General features: G+C 42.3%; 1 protein-coding gene across 1 annotated transcript; it reads right to left on the bottom strand.

Moving 5' to 3' along the window:
• Window positions 1-83: 83 nt before the first annotated feature.
• On the bottom strand, window positions 84-17,602 carry fbxo18 (F-box DNA helicase 1). Its single transcript, XM_080051083.1, has 21 exons — window positions 17,230-17,602; window positions 16,495-16,662; window positions 14,035-14,666; window positions 13,730-13,866; window positions 13,191-13,338; window positions 11,983-12,164; window positions 11,589-11,663; window positions 11,067-11,158; window positions 10,368-10,536; window positions 9,174-9,393; window positions 8,977-9,064; window positions 8,539-8,634; window positions 8,310-8,446; window positions 7,391-7,487; window positions 7,109-7,275; window positions 6,522-6,597; window positions 6,232-6,435; window positions 5,672-5,797; window positions 5,120-5,226; window positions 2,774-2,908; window positions 84-555 (listed from the first exon to the last, which is right to left on the bottom strand). Exons 1-21 carry the CDS (start codon window positions 17,246-17,248, stop codon window positions 391-393), a joined length of 3,240 nt encoding a protein of 1,079 aa, XP_079907209.1. The 5' UTR covers window positions 17,249-17,602; the 3' UTR covers window positions 84-390.
• Window positions 17,603-18,095: the final 493 nt, after the last annotated feature.

Genomic DNA, 18,095 nt, shown 5'->3' with positions numbered 1-18,095 from the left:
AATGAAATAAAATGTTTGTTTCTAACATCTTGTTGGTTGTCTTAAAAGTAAAAAAAAAAAAAGAAGTTGTCCAGGATTATTATTTCGTTTTTTTACTATTATATTTTCATAAGAAAAGAATAAGAAATTCACACACATTCACACAGTGCTCTCTAGTTAAACCATGATTCTCTACCGATGGCCACTGGGAGCAATAGGTTTGTCTTTGCAAAGGGCATCACACACACGTGATACTTTAAACACCCGATTACTTTTTATCTCACAGAGGAAAAACACGTCTCATTGTCTATGGGCGACTGAACGGCTGACATTATATTGTCATTAAAAGCCCTTTTCCAACACTGCACAAATGAAGTCCGTTTGATCCAAGGTCCTGGAAGCTGAGCAGCGTCAGAAGAACATCATGAGGTCGTGCATGGGGTGGACTGGCGGGCCGAAGCCTTGTGGGATCTCAGCCATGGAGAGCACGTCGTCTGTCATGAGGTAGGCAGTGGGCCCGATGCGCACCCACACACACCTCTCACACAGCGGGCCGCCGCGGGACACTCCGTCAGACTGGAAAAAAGGCAGAAAGGGGAAACTTCTAAACCATAGCAAGCAATGTCTCGGAGGGTATTGCCACAAGTATGATTGCATGTGGTGACACAATCTGGCCACAGGTACATTTTCTTTCAATATATCCTTCACATACAGTCTAGACCGGGGGTCACTAACAGGCGGACCGCGGTCCGGGTCCGGACCCAGACGCTGTCCTATACGGACCCGGACCTGTAGTCAATCAATTATTTAAGTATTTAAAATTTTGACGGGGCGCTTCTATTTTGACCGGCGCAGCTTTTCTAGACTTTACGGTACTGGTTTAGCGAATCAGGAAATGCTTTCGAGTTAAGCCATCCCGCCTCCTGCTACTCAGGCAGCCAATCGAATCTGTGCATTCCCGGCTCAGGCTGGCTCACAGACAAAGAGACAGTGAGCTATCATGCGAGAGATGACAGAGAGAAGTGCAAGAATTACGAGAATTTCAGCGAAATCAGATTAGAGTGAGAAAGACAGCGGGAGGAGAGTGAGAGACAGCTTTCTCTGCACGCTCGCTCACCGGCTCCGTGTGTCGCGAGCGAGTTAACGAGCGATCAACAGCTGAGTTTTTTCCTATTATTTACTATCTATGGTTTTTTCCCCTTTTGTAAGACTGGTGAAAACCGATCAAGGTGCAATCATGTGGACTCTCTATTACCCTGATGTAGACCTATGTGTGAATGACACAGACATAAGATTGACATAATCACCAATCGCCAGCAGCACTGCATCACTGCCCACAACAGCAACAGGAAAAACATTATTTTTAAATTTTTTTTGTATGTAGTTTCAATTATCTACATTTTAAGTTTTACATATTCTTAGTAATGGCAGAATTTATAAATACAGGTTAATTTTTTAGCAAGATATTTGGCAGTAGCCCCCACTAACATTAGCGAAAGCTAGTGGTCATCCGTCCCTCAGTCCAGTTATCTGGCTGCTAGCAAGTTATGTTGTTTTGTTAATTTTTCTATTCATCTTAACTATATTAAATGTTGACCTTTTCTTTTATTATTTTCCCCAGAATGCACCAGAATGCTCCGATTACATTCTAAAAACACAAAAAAAAATTACTGGGGGGGAAACCCCCAGACCCCCCTACAGGGGTTTAGTTTCTGACATGTCACTTTTTCAGAGCTTTTCAAAATTGCAAAATAAAAATCCAGTATTAGACAAAGTGGGAGATTACTATGTTAAACAAACATAGTAGGTATAGTGAAGTTTAGAAATGATACATTGAAAATATTTCTCAAAATTATTTAATTTTTCAAAAATGAATTATATATTTTATCTTTATTTTAAGATTATTATTATATTTATTTTCACCATTTTATTTTTAAATGCAGCCCTTCTCTATGAAGAGATTAGTTTCAGTTGAGTCACTTAAATACATATATCTTCAGTATTATATATCTATAATTATTTAAAAGTGAGAATAAATATTGTTGAAATGTTTTTGAATTGTTCTTTCTATATTGATCTGACAGTCAGTTGTTAATTACATGCAGACGTTGATACAACTACTAGGCTACTTCACTATATCACACTGAATCATAACGCAAGTTAGACATTATGATGTTCCGGACCTTTGCTTGAGGACATTTTCTCTAACTGGACCTATTTGAATTTTAGTTGAATACCCCTGGTCTAGACGGTAAGCATTCCTTTAAAACAGAGCAGGTCACTGACACAAACTGCTGTAGTTTGCTCATTTTCAGGTTCAAAATTGTAATTTGGGTTTCTACTAAAAACTGTTTCATGGTGTAGTGTCCAAAAAAACACATTATATTTGTGTGAGTGCTTTGCTAAATCTACTCTTTTCGGCCTCTGCCTGGAACGCTCTGTTTTAGCCAAGCCCCGCCTTCCAAAAACCCCAGTCTGCTCTGATTGGCCAGGTCCCCACGTGGTAGAGGCACTGCCCGTCAGCCTGGGTATCTGGGGTTGTGCTTATCACAAATGGAGTTATTTCTAAGTTAGGTTGGTAATGAGAGGGTGTGGGTTCTACCGTTATGATGTCATAAGGGGAGATAAATCTGACTGATAAATCAGAAAGGTGGAGAACAAAAAGAGAGGGATGTTTTGTCTCATACTTTGGTAGACTCTAGTCACACCTGGGACCCATTTTTATGTTGAAAAAAAAAAGCTTCTGCATCAAATTTGACCTTTGTACGTCAGTGTGGGTTTGATATGCTCTTACACATTGCATCTCTTGTTTGCGCATGATGAACGCTGAGCCGGGCGTGGTGCAGTTGGGACAGTCTTTGACGCGGCACGGGAGAGGCTCGCCCGCCTTCTGCAAGGCGCCCGGCATCTCCGACTTCAGGAAGTATTCCTACAGGGGACAGGGAGTTTTATGCAAATTATATTTGTGTGTGTGAATGTGTGTTTTTTCTATCAATTCAAATAATCCTCAGTGTGAAGAAAGCCTATTAAAAGACTGCATAAATGTATTTTTCGGCTGCAAAGGTGGAGATCAGCTGGTAATGTACAGTTCTTGAGATTGTCCTTTTGTTATGATAAAATATTAAGAATTTAACGGTATATCAGTTGTAAGAAGAGGTGTTTGTATGTGTCAAACGCTCTCCTGAGCAAGACTGAGTATTTTAATGTTTGATAATTAATTCCCATTATCAGTCTAATGTTCTTTGCGGTATTTTGGCTCTTACTGGAAATGTACTGCTTCTAAGTGCTCCCAAGATACCGTGGAAGAAAATGCGTAATACAAGGTAAACGGAAGCCAATTTTAGGAATAAGAATAGTTCTACCTTTTTCCTCCAAAACCAATAACTAATGTGACCTTTCAAATCATATTATTTGCTGTAGTGTCATTTCATTATAGTACCAGATCATTTGAGCCCGCTCCATGTTTGAATACGTTTTCTAATAACTTTTACAAATGAACATCTGTCTGGTATGTCATCATCTCTGTTCAGGACTAAGCCCATAGTAACCTAAACATGCTGTTAACATCAAGTCCCTGCCAGGAGCAGGCCGGGGGAAGACGGTGCTCCAGGACCACACAAGCCATGGGAGAATAATACGCAGAGTGAATGTGTTCCAGTGCAGATGCATTTGGTCTTCCAACACTGTAACATCTCTGGCCTTATTGATTCAGTTGTGAAAAAAGGCCACGAGCAAACAAGTTGTGACGTCCTCAAATATATTTGTCTTATGTGACAGTTCATTCAATAATTGACGGTTTTACGGACTCATGGCTCAATAAAACATTACAATGTGAACACACCAGTTTGGGCTGTGGGAAGTTACTTTTTATTATCTCTATCTTTATTCCTACTCTGTACTGTTCCAGGCCTAAAAAGCAGCAGCTTATGAATACAATGTGTTTGGCAGCAATTGAAAGAATAATAGACAAGTCTTTGTTATTTGATTGAACACATCTGTTCACCGGATGTCACATATTGGGTTACCAACAGGAAGCCTGGATCCACTCTGCAACAGGGCTAAGCTTCTAAAACGCACTTTGTCTAATCCAGGCTTAATACTGCAACTGGCTTGAGAAACCTTAAAAGACTCATCATCAAGTTGTGTTTGACTTTTCCAAGCATTTTCCCCTAAAAACAAGCATTCCAGTCAGCCAAACATTTTCTTCTGTCCTGGCTCACAACGTTTTTAACCATAGTCCTCCATTGATTTAAAGTCCTGTTTATATGACGACATTCCTGACCTACCCAAACAACTAAAAGCCATATGCTGCATTCACATGGAATCAGGCAGACGGTACACACTAGACGGCATTAAGATAGAATGGCAGGAAAGCAAAGGCAAACCGAACCAAACATGCATGACTATGTGTTTCTATGGTGATATCGTATTGTTTACAAGGAAATTAATAAAATGTAAGTCTTAAATACTAGATGTATTATGTCATTATTTTACAGCCTATATATTATCTCATGTTACAGCCCTGTGCGATTCAGCTTTCTCTGAATAATATTTTGCAAACTATAAAACAAATGTTAAAATTCCCTGAGCAGTGACAGTGAGAGAAGGAATTCACTGTGTGTACCTTGTTCATTACATTGTATGAAAAAAAAGAAAAAAGGTCATTTACAACAAATAAGCTCATATGGCTGCATCCTGGTCTGATCATACAATTCTGGATGCTGCACTTTAACACTTAAAGCCACGTCTGCATTTAAAATGGAGGTGTCCTTTGGCCAGACCGCAATCTAGAGGTTTTGAAGTGCAGAAGGTGGTGTGAAACCAAGACTTCTCTGGAAGGCTGGATGTGGTCGTGCTATGAGCTAGTGGGCTTTCAGCACCCGCAGAAAACACTTCCTACTTCACTTTCACACAACCATTACACCCTGCCAGCTACAGTATGTGAGAAGAAGAAACAAAAGGGTGATGAAAGCAGAAGCACACACTTTATCTACCAAGAGGGAAAACTCGATATTAAAAGGCAATGAAGAAAATAAATAAACACATCAAATATGGCTCTCGTGACATTAACATTTTGTTGTAAATATGACTTTGCTATATCACATAGAACAGTGACTGTGATCCTGCAGAAGTGTCTCACCCCAGCCATTGTGAGGATCTTGCGGATGTTCTTTGTGATGACCAGGGAGCTTTTGGCACGTGTCACCGCCACGTACAGCAGGTTCCACTCATCGTCTGGAATTTTGGCTGAGCAGGGAAGAGAAGGATTCAGATATTAACCAGTGATTGGTTTAGCAAAAGTCAAAATGTGTGAGACGCAAAATAATTGCCTGATGTACCATACCGTACCAAACCCAACTGTACCGCTCAGGGGAAATGAGGTTTTTAGATACACAATGGATGCCGCGGTACATTTCACAGTGGAATGGTCAGTGCTTTCAGGTGGACTGTACAACAAAATGCCATGGTGACACTGTTTCTAAATGACCTCAAACCTAATCTTCAGTAATAAGACAATATCAGTCTACTCTCAGCGATATAATATAGAACTAACTCAAAGGGATTCACCCCTAAAACAAAATATACAGACCCCCCCCCCTAACGGAGTGGAAAGGATAACATTGTCTACCAAAAAGCTACAAAGTAAAATACAGGGAAGAAAAAAACAAAAGGTTCCAGCAAAGACACTCACAGAAGGCGAAGTCGGAATGGTAGCACAGGTTGTGTTCCGAGGAGGGAACCTTGGCAAAGTCATCGCTCACCATCACGTTCTCAAACTCCAGACCTTTGGCTTTGTGGACGGTTCCCACGATGAAGTCTGGAACCCAACAGCAAACATGACATGAGCGTTTAACAGTGGAAAGACTCCATCCGTATAATGAATCAACCTGTATCACACACATTTATAAGGTCTATTCTTCTCCTATGTGTCCTTGAAGCTGCACAACTCCTGGATGGAAGATTACAGCATCTGTGTAGGTTTCCAACCAGCCGGGCTGAAAGTTTTTTTTTTTTTTTTTTCTTTACTAATTTCCACACCTTCAATGTCATTTTACCTTATTTTAAAAACACATGAATCCAATGATGACTTTCCTATTCCCGAATTGTTGTAGTTACTAAAACAATTATTTGAATCTATAAACAATGAAACATTTATCAATGAGTCAATAATTTCATATTGAATTTAAAATGTCATCACATTTCTGATAGAAGATCAACACTTTGGTATTCAAAGATTTTTTGAGGTCAAACCTGCTTTGTGAGAGTCCATTTCAAAGCAGCTGTTGAGGCGTGCGGCCAGCTCAGGGATGCGGCTCTGGTATCTCTCCACGATGCTGAGTTTGGCAAACAGCTCCAGGTCCTCGGCCTGCTCGGCGTACTTCTTCAAGCCCCAGAAGCCGTTGTGCTCCACGCTGACGAAGCGGCGGATAAAAGAATCCCTGATAAATGACGGGGCTTGATAGAAAAAGAAAAGTCTTATTAAAAAAAGAGGAAATGACTGATGGGCAAAACATGTGTGTGTATCTGTATGTATATCTCACCTTTGGGCTCTTTGTCTCTGCCTTTCATCAGCCTCCAGATGTCCAGGATCCTACTCAGGCCGATACCGTTGAGCCCCTGAAGGGAGAATGTAGACCTGTAAGTGCCTGCTCTATATGGGGGTTTAAATGCTACATAGTTTGGCACCTACGTTTGCCAAGACCTAAGATTGTATATTAAAATTTTGAATATTGTTATGCCGAAATGTACAAACACCGATCAATGGGCATTTTGACATCACATGCATATCTGCCCTCACAAGCCTGAGACTGCAGGCAGCCTCATCAGTGTGGCTGAGCAATTTTTAAATTTGAACTTTAATATTCAAAGCTCACTTACTAGCATGTTATATGTTGTTTAGTTTTAGGTTTTTCTTCCATTTAAAACTGAAGACTAAAAGCAACACCATTGGTCAGAGTAAGACTAGTTATTTGCATCTGTTTCTGATCTTGTGCTTTTGTGAGTGGTATTAATCTTCTCATGTAGCTTTCGGCAACAAAAAAAGGGGGGGAATGATTTCCTTTCAGGGTTATCTCATCTGACCAAACATGTATGTAAACTATGTGTCTGGTGGTATAAACACACTCACTCCTACAAAGTGGATCCTGCAGTTGGGGTTGGCGTCAGTGAGCCTCACGGCTTCACTGAACACACTCAGATTACATCTTGATAAGATGGCCGTCGTCCCCCGGCTTAGACTGACACCCGTCCTCAAAGCTTCCTTCACCCTCTCTGCAGCCTCGTCACACACACCGCCTACACAATCAATACGCAGACAGACACCAACAAAACAGTCAAAATAAAATATTTCCATATATTAGAAACATTTTTTAAAAGTATACAACGTGTACAAATGAAAACATGAAGGTACCTTTTTGCCTTCCTCCCACTAGAATCTTCTGCACTCTCTTGCACACCTGGAGCACGGTGGCCCCCACATAGGCGATCTCAGCACCGAACCGAAAGCTCTGGACAAAAACATCCGGAGCACAGAGGTTCACTTTTATGATTCTCAATGAACTGCTGAGAGTTCAACAAAAAAAAGTGGCACAGTGGTATATAGTATATAATGTCCCAACAACGAGGTCATCGTTTTCCACTTCCTTTGGGGTTTGGTTCATGGATATCTGAAGTGATGAACAGATTAAGATTGTGTGCAGCAAACCATGACGTGGGTCTGTGCTAGTAAGTACAGGAAACACAACTTATCTTTTTCACTATCTTAAAGCATACCGCCACAGCACCTATACAGAAGGTGTTAGGATGTGGGGCTGTTTGAAAACACCAGTCTAACATGTTGTACTTTAGGAACAGCCACGCTGTTGATACGTCAATTTCATTGTGGAGTCAGCTATTCTGGAGAATGCTTTTGTCAAAATCATTATATGATAAAAACATTAAATATGTCCTCATGATCAGCTACCTGTCTGTACAGTGTGTGTGCTCTGAATAAGATTCCAGTGTAAATACATCCTAGGCTTTGTAATTGAATAGCAAAAATGTTCCAAGCTACATACCAGTTTACAGAGCTTAGTTGGTGTATTCGTTTATGTATGTGTTTTTTAGTGCACACACAGTCGAGACAGACAGCGGATTGTGAGGAGATGTTCACTGATTTTAACAAGTGATTTTTGTCAACAAGGGTGACTGAATCACTGACTCCACCTTTAAGTGTGTCTGTGCAGAGGTGAGCTCTATTTGTGTATTTGTGTGTGTGTGTGTGTGTGTGTGTGTGTGTGTGTGTGTGTGTGTGTGTGTGTGTGTGTGTGTGTGTGTGTAGTTGTGAACACCTGTGTCAGGTAGAAGATGTGTGTGTGGTCCACAACTTGCAGGGCATTGACGGCTCCTTTGAAGGTGTAGATCTGCTGGTGAGGATCTCCCACCAGGATCTTCCCACAGTTCTGAGACAGGAGCACGTCCATGATGGCTGAAAAAACAAAACAAATGCACCAATCAGCAACTCAAAGTGAAGGAACATAAGGAGAGCATAGCACTTTGTAAGAGCTGCTGCATCATTACCTGGAGTGCAGTCCTGGGCCTCATCGATGAAGATGACATCGTATTGGTCGGACAGATCAGGCTTGGGGAATTGGAGCTGCCATAACTTAAGGTAACCTGGGATTACAAAGAGTTCACTTTACCACCTGTGCAGAGTTCCCTAATATTAAAAGGTAGATTCAGTGACACAGAAGAATACTTGTTGTCAAAATACCCTTTTGTCAAAACTAGTTCATATCTCCTCACGATCCGCTAATTGTCCGGCATGTGTGTGTTTACAGAGCCTAGGCTGTGTATGAGCACCAGGTTTTTGTTCAGCGCATACACATTACGTACAGGTAGCGGATCATGATGAGATAATCCCTAATTTCGACATGAAGTGATTTTGACAACAAGTGTTCTCCGCAATCACTGACTCCACCTTTAATGCATAAACGACTAATATTACATTTGACCTACCATCGTGGGTCATGTGGTAAGCGTCTATTTTGGTCTCGTTGAGATCCTTCATTTTGGTCCAGATCTTCCGCGCGTCTTCCACAAAAAACTAGGATTACACAATAAAACACAGTTTGAATGTGACTTTGAAGTGCTTTTATCCACTAGAAAGAAGGTACACACTGTGGGCAGTTGTTAACATGAATGTGTTTCCGCACCGGTTTTTCGGCTTCAAGTACTATCGTCCTCTTGCCGGCCTTGCTTGTGCTGCAGTTGGGGACATGTTCCAGGGAGATGGTGGCGTCGGTTGAAGCCATGAAGGTGGTGAGAGTGGTGGTCACTATCTTGGCTTTGGCAAAGCCACCGCGGCCTTTAGGCAGGACAAAGCTGACGGTAAACGCTTTCAGGTTAAAGGTTAGCTTCTGACGCTGATGGTAGCTGCCACAGGAGAGATGAAAAGGAGCACAACAAGTGATGTGGTTAGAAAATGGAGTACAGCTGAACACTTCTCAAGAATTTCTTTCTTTACAGAAATGAAGACGAATGAGCCACAGTCAAGGTTTGTTCTATACTGTTGCACTTCTACGTCACCATAGATCAAATCAGAGATGTATCATAGATAACCATCAAAAGCAGTTTCCATTTGCTATGCCTTATCGGGACACCACACATTCAAACTGAGTTGACTTACACAAGGTCTGAACTTGTCATGTATTTGACTCAACTAAACTTTGATATATTGTCGGACAGCAATACTAAGAAATGACAGATCAACACCACTGCATGTCAATCAGCGATGTTAATTAATGAATCATTCTGACCTAAGTGTGGTGTCACAGATCAAGGCATAAAATCTTTACATTTACCGGAATTATGAGTCTTCATTCTCAGTTAATCCACTTATTTGTAATTTTTTTTGTATATTTGTCATTTTTGAAATGACATATTTAAAAAGGTGCACTATGCAGTTTCAGAGGAGGGGGATTTGTTTACATTTGCAGAGCCTGCAGTTAGTTGTCAAACACATATTTACTCTACATTCTTAGTATTGAATAATTCCATCATCATAAATCAGAACAAAAATATTTTGAGGCACCTGGAACCAAACTTAAGACTAGAATATGCTTGTAAACAGAACCATGGGCCCTGCTGCTGTAAACAACAGTGAAACACTAACTTTTCAGGTAGCATTCTAATTTTTCCTGTGAGGAAAGTTTGTTTGTACTCAGTTATGAGAATATACCTTAGAAAATGTTCTTTTCTCTGACGCATCCAAAGTTACACAGTGCACCTTTAAAAGCCCAAATCATAACTAAAGCAGACAAAGAGCCACCTCTTCTAGTCCACAATCTGTATTTCTGCGTACAATCAGTCAACTCTTTGAAAGCATGTGAGGGGGAAATGGTTCTTACTTCCTCCCCACGTCGTTGAAGGCCAGTGAGTGGACCGTCCTGCAGTCCACGTTCCTGGGGAAGCGTCTCTGGGCCTCGGTGGCCACTGACTTGTTAAAGGCCACGTAGAGGAAGCGCAGGTGAGGCCGCTGCTCTGCGTACTTCACTAACGTAGTGGTCTTCCCTGTACCTGTGACAGAGAAGGCATGGACACCTTACAGCTAGGACACTGTGTGTGACCCCTATAGGCTATATGCATGGCTGGACCACATCCCACCACTCACAGCCGCAGTCAAGGAACTGAGTATCTTTAATAGTTTCAGTTCTCAAAATATAACACAATCAAAATATTTAGACTTGTAATTACATTATGCAGTGTCATCTAAGGTAAACCAGTTGCACATATTATTGAAACTATTCTGTTATATTCACAGCCCACACGTGCATGTGAGACATTAGTTTAGTTACCTAGAGTAATATGGCCCCCTGGTGGAGTTTCAGACACTTTACACTGAAATGATTGTTGTTCCTATTGCAATCAAACACAGCACAGTATGTCCAAACTGTAAATAAACTACTTTAATGTTTAGGTATAAATGCTGTGCTCTGAGCCAGGGTAGAAAATAATTATGTTTATTTTATAAATGTACTTTTATTTGGGTGTTCTGGACTAAGTATTGTATACAATGAGGATAGCTATAGCCATGACAGCCAGTGTACCTGCGAAGGCCACGATCTTGACCAGTTGGTCCTGCTGGATGTCGTGGCTGAGAATCTGCTGCTGTTCACCAGTGAGATGAAGCTGAGGCTGCCTGAAAGAAACACAGTAATATAAATATACACTTAACTTACCATTAAACCAACATGAAAAACAGAAAGATGGAAACTGCTAGAATAAAACACAGGCTTTGTTGTTTGTCTGTCAAAATCAGTGAATATTTCCTCTTCACCATCCTTCATCTGTATGTACTGTTAAAAAAAGTCCAGTGCTAATACACCGCCTAGGCTCTGTAAACAGGTTCGATGCTAGCTACTGTGGGCCCCTTTGTTTACATACCCATATACAGGTGTTTTTGGCAAACACATAGTACAGACAGGTATTGGGACATGGGGAGAAATAAACTGATTTTGACAACAAGCGTTCTCCTGAATCACTGACATCTTAAAGTGGCTCCATCATTATGTGCAGGTGAGGTTCATAAACAATGCTCATCAGTGAAACTAATGCATTCTGGTCCTCACCCGCTCTGAGTGGAGCCCACAGAGAAGGGCCCGTTGTCCATCAGGTGGAGGACGTAGTAGATGTTGTAATGCAGCCTGGGGAGACAGAGAAGAGAAAGGCATCATAGGGAGAGCGACGTGGGGAATTTAAAAAGGTACAGACACTTTCTGATTAAAAAATTAAATAAAAATGTAAACCTTTATTTATACAGGTAAATCCCATTGAGAACAAAGACTCTTTTGCACATTCATACACCCATAGCAGGCTAACTATCGACATTCACACAAGGCAAGGTGGGTGAAGTGTCTTGCCGAAGGACACAACAACCAGGACACATGGTGGCAGGGCGGGGATCGAACCTCCAACCCTTTGATCACCAGCCGACCCGCTCTACCAACTGAGCCACAGTCTTACCTGTTACTGATCTTTACGTTGCTCCTCTGTAGAGCCAGCAGCATCATGGCCATGCGACTGAGGTATTCTGTGATGGCTGTGTGTGACATGCAGCCGCTCAGCACAGACACCAAGGACTCCACATCCTCAACGCTCTCACTCAGGATCAATATAACAGCCATGGCAGCGTACGGGTTGGGACCCTGGACAATGGACACACCAGTGATGTGAAGAAGACCTTTTACACTCTCACTTTATTTCCAACGTATATGCATCCAGTTGACTGCATATTGCACATATTGAAATTATTGTTCATCACATTGCACATTTCAATTGAATTTATTTACTCTTTACTTTCTGTTCTATTTATATATACTGTTGTATTGTGTACCTTTGCACTATTTAGTAGTTATTCACTGTACATATTGTTTATCTTTATCTTATTCTACTTTATTTGATTGTATTGTTCCTATTGCACGGTGGGTCGGAGATAAACGTAATTTCAATTCTTACGGCCTCTGCACACATCCTGCGTCTACCTCTGGAGCGCGTCGCCTTACCTTACTGCTGCGTCTCTCGGACTTTTCTCGGACACACATGGAACGTCTCAGCAGCTGCTGCTGCTGCAGCGCTGCTTCTAAAAGCCCTATCTTTCTACATAGAGTTTTCATAGATAATTCCCATTAAAAATGAAGTTCTTTCCTGTCATTTATGATGCATATGATTTATATTGAGTCTAATATTGAGTCTGGACAGTAATCCGTGCGCCCCATTGCCTTTTTCTTTTCTTTTCTTTTTTTTTTTTAATTTTCGCTTGTTGGAAGTCTTATTTTGAAAGGGACACACCAGGAAATGGTGAAACTACAGCGAAAGCTGCCGGTATGAAGTCAATATGACTCTCAGCAGAGTATTTCTCTATCAGTTAAAGCAGAGAGACCCGAGAGAGACGCGCGGCTCTCAGAAAAAAATAGGCGAGCCTCCTGAGGTAAAGGGGAGCATCGCTGCAGACGTGCCTCCGACGCGCATCAGCAGTGCGTCTGAGGTTGGATGTGTGCCCGCTCGAGGTTGATTACATGGTCAGTGACAAAAAGTCAGACGCAGACGCGAGGTAGACGCGCAGTAGAGGTAGGATGTGTGTGGAGGCCGTTATGTCTCGCATGTATCAGAATTGACATTAAAGTTTGACTTGACTTGTATTCTTTGTGTATGTGTGTGTGTGAGAGTCCTACCTCAATGCCCAGGCTAAAGTTCTTCTTAATATCAGGGATACGTAATGTGATGGAGGCCTCGGCCTGAGGGAAAAGACGATGTTTCTTCACACACTCCAGGACGTTCTCCGGCTTCACCCGCTCTCCCACCTTGTGCTGGCCCATTAAACTGACCACAACAAAGTCAAAGTCAAAATTATTTCTATAGCACATTTAAAAACAACATCAGTTGACCAAAGTGCTGTATAAGATACAATACAAAATAACATATAAGATACATGAGAAAGAAAATAAAGTTAGGAGTGTTAACACACAGACAAGAACATTACTACAGTGAACAATGGAGAATAATCTATGCATGCCAGTATGGATTTAAGGTATGGCATACATCACATTTTTAAATTTGTAAAGTGATTGCATTTAGTTCTGGGCAAAACAAACAGAAGATTATCTTCTATCGTTATATGCCCTGTGTTTCTCTCATCCCAACATTACAGAGAAACCTTTTTAACACATGTATCGTTGCAGCGATATCCCTTACTAAGGAAACACAGACTTACATCACTAGGTTTCGTATGCTGTGCTGAGACAGTGCTGGATCTGTGACGCCGCTCTCCTTCAGGATGAAATTGATCCCCAGGCATGTTCCCCTCTCCCTCTTCATGTAGCGGTAGTACTGTCTCTTGAAGGGGACAAACTGCACAATGGAAGACAAACACAACAACTAGGTTCATTTGAAGAGCTTTACTTTACCTTTGTGTTTCAGAAGGTCTCATCAACATTGGGATAAACATAGCAATACTAGTAACACAAAGTTTATCTCTAAATGTTTTTATGCTGATTTAGAACTAGCGGTTTCTTTGACCTTGGGGTCCTGGACGATGTTCCTCCAGTGGTGGCAGACCCTGATGACCCCGCGGTAGAGGTCCTGGGCTGGGACCAGGACCAGCACCTGCCTCAGCACCTCCTCAGGCAGGTCCTCCATGCAGCCCTGGGGCTCCAGCAGAGGCTTGGTCCTCCCCAGCAGACCGTAGTGAGAGTCAGGGAGAGGCTCCACCTCACAGTCCTCCTCCTCTAGGTGACCGTCACATCGCTCAAAGTCATCATCATCCCCAAACATCTCTGCTGTCATCCCCTCCATGTAGTCCACAGACTGCTCATGCTTTCTGTCGGGGTGTGGTAAACTCTCGGCAGCTAAAAGGCTGAAATCGTCAATATCCTCCTCTTCCTCCTCCTCTGTTCCTTTAGGCTCTGTTGCCATGGCGACAGCTAACAAGCTGACATCGTCATCCTCCTCTTCCTCGTCCTCAGCCCTGGTGTTTGTAGGATCATGCTCTCCATTCAGTCCATTCAGTCCATTGAGTCCATTGAGTCCATTGGTGCTTGTTGAAGGTCCAGGCTGGGGGGATTTCTGTGGACTGGAGCTGATGACTCCCGTCACAGAGAAGAAGTCACTGATGCCTTTCTGTTTCCCCACAGGGCTACTGGAGGCAGACGCTGGTGGTAGAAGGAATGAGAGGAAAGATTCAGAGTCTGACCATCATTATGGCAAAAAAAAACCTCTTCTCTCACTGGACTTAAAGCTATAGTGCGTAACTTCTGTTGCTCCCATGAACAATTCTGAGCAATTACAAAAACATAAGTTAAGTTACTTTATTAGTCAATGGTTGGTTACATTGAAAGTTGTCTTTTCGCATATCCCCTCTCAAGTTACCACACTTCGGAGGGGGTCAGAGCGCAGGGTCAGCCGCAGTACAGTGCCCCTGGAGCAGTTTGGGGTTAAGTGTCTTGCTCAAGGACACAATAGTAGAGATGGTGGGCACCGTAATACCAGCCTCTGCTAGTTTTACAACTAACACCCTCCTGTCCGGTGCCGGGGATCGAACCAGCGACCTCACGGTTACTGGTCGGCCACCTTTCCTCTAGGCCATCTTACCACCCTAAGGGGCCACTCACACTAGGGCCGCGGCCCCGTGCCAAAGCTAATTTGCATACTAAAGTCTAGAACGTTTGGCTAGTGTGACCACGCCAACTTGTATTCCAGCACGGAACAGCCCCTTGGCCACGGCACACCTGGGAGAGGTGTGCCGTGGCCAAAGTACAGATGCTAATGAGATGACACGCGCACAAGCAAGCGCACAGGCGGTGTTCCTGACGTGAATTTATTAAGGATGCATAGTCCGTTAACGTCCGCTGCCTTACTAGTCCACCAGAATTGCCCACCACTTGGACTTGTAGCTATAATGTGTGAGAATTAACGTGTGTGTAAGCCTAGATGTGGGCTAATAAAAGAGGGAGAGAGCTAATTAGGTCGGCGCAGAAAGCAAAGCAAAAAGGTTTTCGTGTTTACTCACGTTCGTCAGATGATTTTTTTTCTTTTTCCTCCCGTCAGCTGTCATAACTGCATTTACGCATGGCGGTGGAGACGCACCCAAAACAACACACCGCGGCCCGGTGATAAGGAAACAGTAGCCTACACTAAGGTTTAACAAGAAACTTTATAAAGACACTTAAAAAATCGATCTCTGCCCATACAAAAAGTTCTGACTTGGATTTGATGGAGCGATCGATGTGTATAAAACCATCCGGATACATATGGTCTGATGACGGGCCGTTATATTAATAATAAACAGCGTGCTGCACAAATATGAGACTGTCCACCGCGACCTATTACGTCAAGGCTACATTTAAAAAAAAAACAATAGCTTAAGGATTCTCGTTGCTCTAATGTGGAAGTGGAATATTTGTTGCAAATTTGGCCGGATGAAAATATTCACAAACAGTCGTATAGCCTACAAGTAGACTAAGCTCCAAATCCTAAACGCGCACGGTGACGTAGGCAAGGTGCAAGTGTGCCCAGGCCACGAGCAGTGTGAGCACGGGCCAGCGAGGGGAGTGGGGAGGGGGGGGAATCGTGCTGAATCGTGCTGAGCACGGAACAGGCAAACGGCACTAGTGTGAGTGCGCCCTAGCATTATTGGTCACATCTACATGATAAGCTTTCGGTTCTCGTGCATGGATTTTATACTGTTTACGTCCAAGTCTTTTTTACTGCTTTCTCTTTAGCAGTAGAATCAAACACTGCCATACCGAGAGATACAGAGAGTTTTGTGGAGCTGAAAGGGGTTAATCAACTTTATGCCAACTCCTCTGCCGATGGCTTGAATGTAACCGACATAAAATTATATGGATAAGATACGCACTACAGCTTTAACAATAAGAATACATTTTCATGCAAAGCTATTGTCCAGTCTGTTTTTGTGTGTGTGTGTGTGTGTGTGTGTGTTAGTTTTAAGTCAACGGTTTTGTAGTAGAAGCACCTTACCACATTTGCGTCTCTTGGTGGGTGTCCGGGGGTAAAGGCCGCGGTAGGGGTTGCGGTTGCCCTGCACGTGGTTGACCGTGTGGGGCTGGGTGAGCGTGCCAACACCCTCTGAACTTCCCCGCAGTTCACCACACTCTGCTGCGCTCAGGTGCCTCCGTTTGACCTTTCCTAGGATCAACACATAACATTCAGTCCAGTCAGTACAAGACAAACCACACTGTACCGGCTGGGACTCTTTAGCTTTAGAGTAGACTGCATAACTCCTCCGTCTATCCCTAGTTCACCCACCAACCCAACTCTACATGTTCTTTTTGTTTGTTTATTGTTTTGTTCTTGTAAAGCGCTCTGAGTGAGAGAAGAGCGCTATATAAGTAAAATGTATTATTATTACTATTGTAACTTTCCCACCCATGTCAAACATTTGAAGTAAACATTTTGAATATTAGTAGAGTTTGTAGAGTCCCATTATAGTCTTAGTGTAGTCGTGGAGGAACAGTTATTATAGACATTTAAGAAAACACTGAATTCCTCGAGTTATGGCTGTGAAAATAATGAACAAGATTAGTTTTACCTTCAGAGTTCATTCAAATGGAGCCTGGCACTGAATTGCCCACACACTTAGTTAGCTAGCTAAATAATGTAGAGTAAAAAGAAAAGAGTATGCAGCATTTAATTATTCTAACACACGGTAGCTACTGGTCTACTCCTCTTATAATAAATCCATGGTCTTCTCACCTTTAACAGCCACCTCCATCTTTATGTCCAGCGCATCCGTCTTTTCGTACCAAAGCGGCCTTACTCAATGTTAAGGTTCGCTGAAGCCACGTTTGAACTATACTAAGCAGCAATGCCGTCGTCACATTATTATAATGTATAAATAAAAAGAACTGACCCGTCGGCGATAAGGCTAAACAACAGTAAACAGCGACTGTTGCTAGCATAAACTTAATTGTGCTAACATTATTTTTTCCCCCTTACATTTTCTGTCAACTTGTTCAAAAAGAACAAACATATATCAAATAAAACGTGCCGTCCACGCTTATATTGACGTGTTGGTTGTGGTAAAAAAAAATGTCGACTTTCGTTTCAGAAGAGTTGAAGTTGGCTGTTTTTCAAATGCTCCACAGTGTTGTTGGTGAAGAAACCACGTGATAGAGACGTGATTGGTCGGGCACTTCTTCTTCGTTGAATTTCATTAGCGGCTGGCAAACTCGATAAAGGGTGCGTCCTCGCCACCAGTCGGACTGGAGTGGCGAACATATAAAGAATACAAAAAAAAAATCTACAGATCTCTGCTGGACGAATTGGACAATAAGCACACAGGAAGCGATCCGCAAATGTGCAGAGCCAGTTTCACGTGTACAAATGGTTCCGTAAATGCGTAAATATGAGTTGACATGTCTTTTTTTGTGGTGAAACTACTTGCATTTTTAAAACATTATTTTTTATGCAAACTAAAATACACATTTACAGCCTAAATTCTACATATTTGCAAATCACTTTTTAATTTGTGTGGATATAACTTTACAAAACACAATTACAAACAAACAAATGATTGCTCTTCACATTTGTAAGGCTTATTCTACAGATCTCGGTGGTAG

The sequence above is a fragment of the Ammodytes marinus genome, assembly GCF_949987685.1.
Source record: "Ammodytes marinus genome assembly, chromosome: 22".
Taxonomy (NCBI): domain Eukaryota; kingdom Metazoa; phylum Chordata; class Actinopteri; order Uranoscopiformes; family Ammodytidae; genus Ammodytes; species Ammodytes marinus.
Note: the sequence above shows the minus strand (reverse complement) of the source record. Positions and strands in the feature narration are given on the sequence as shown.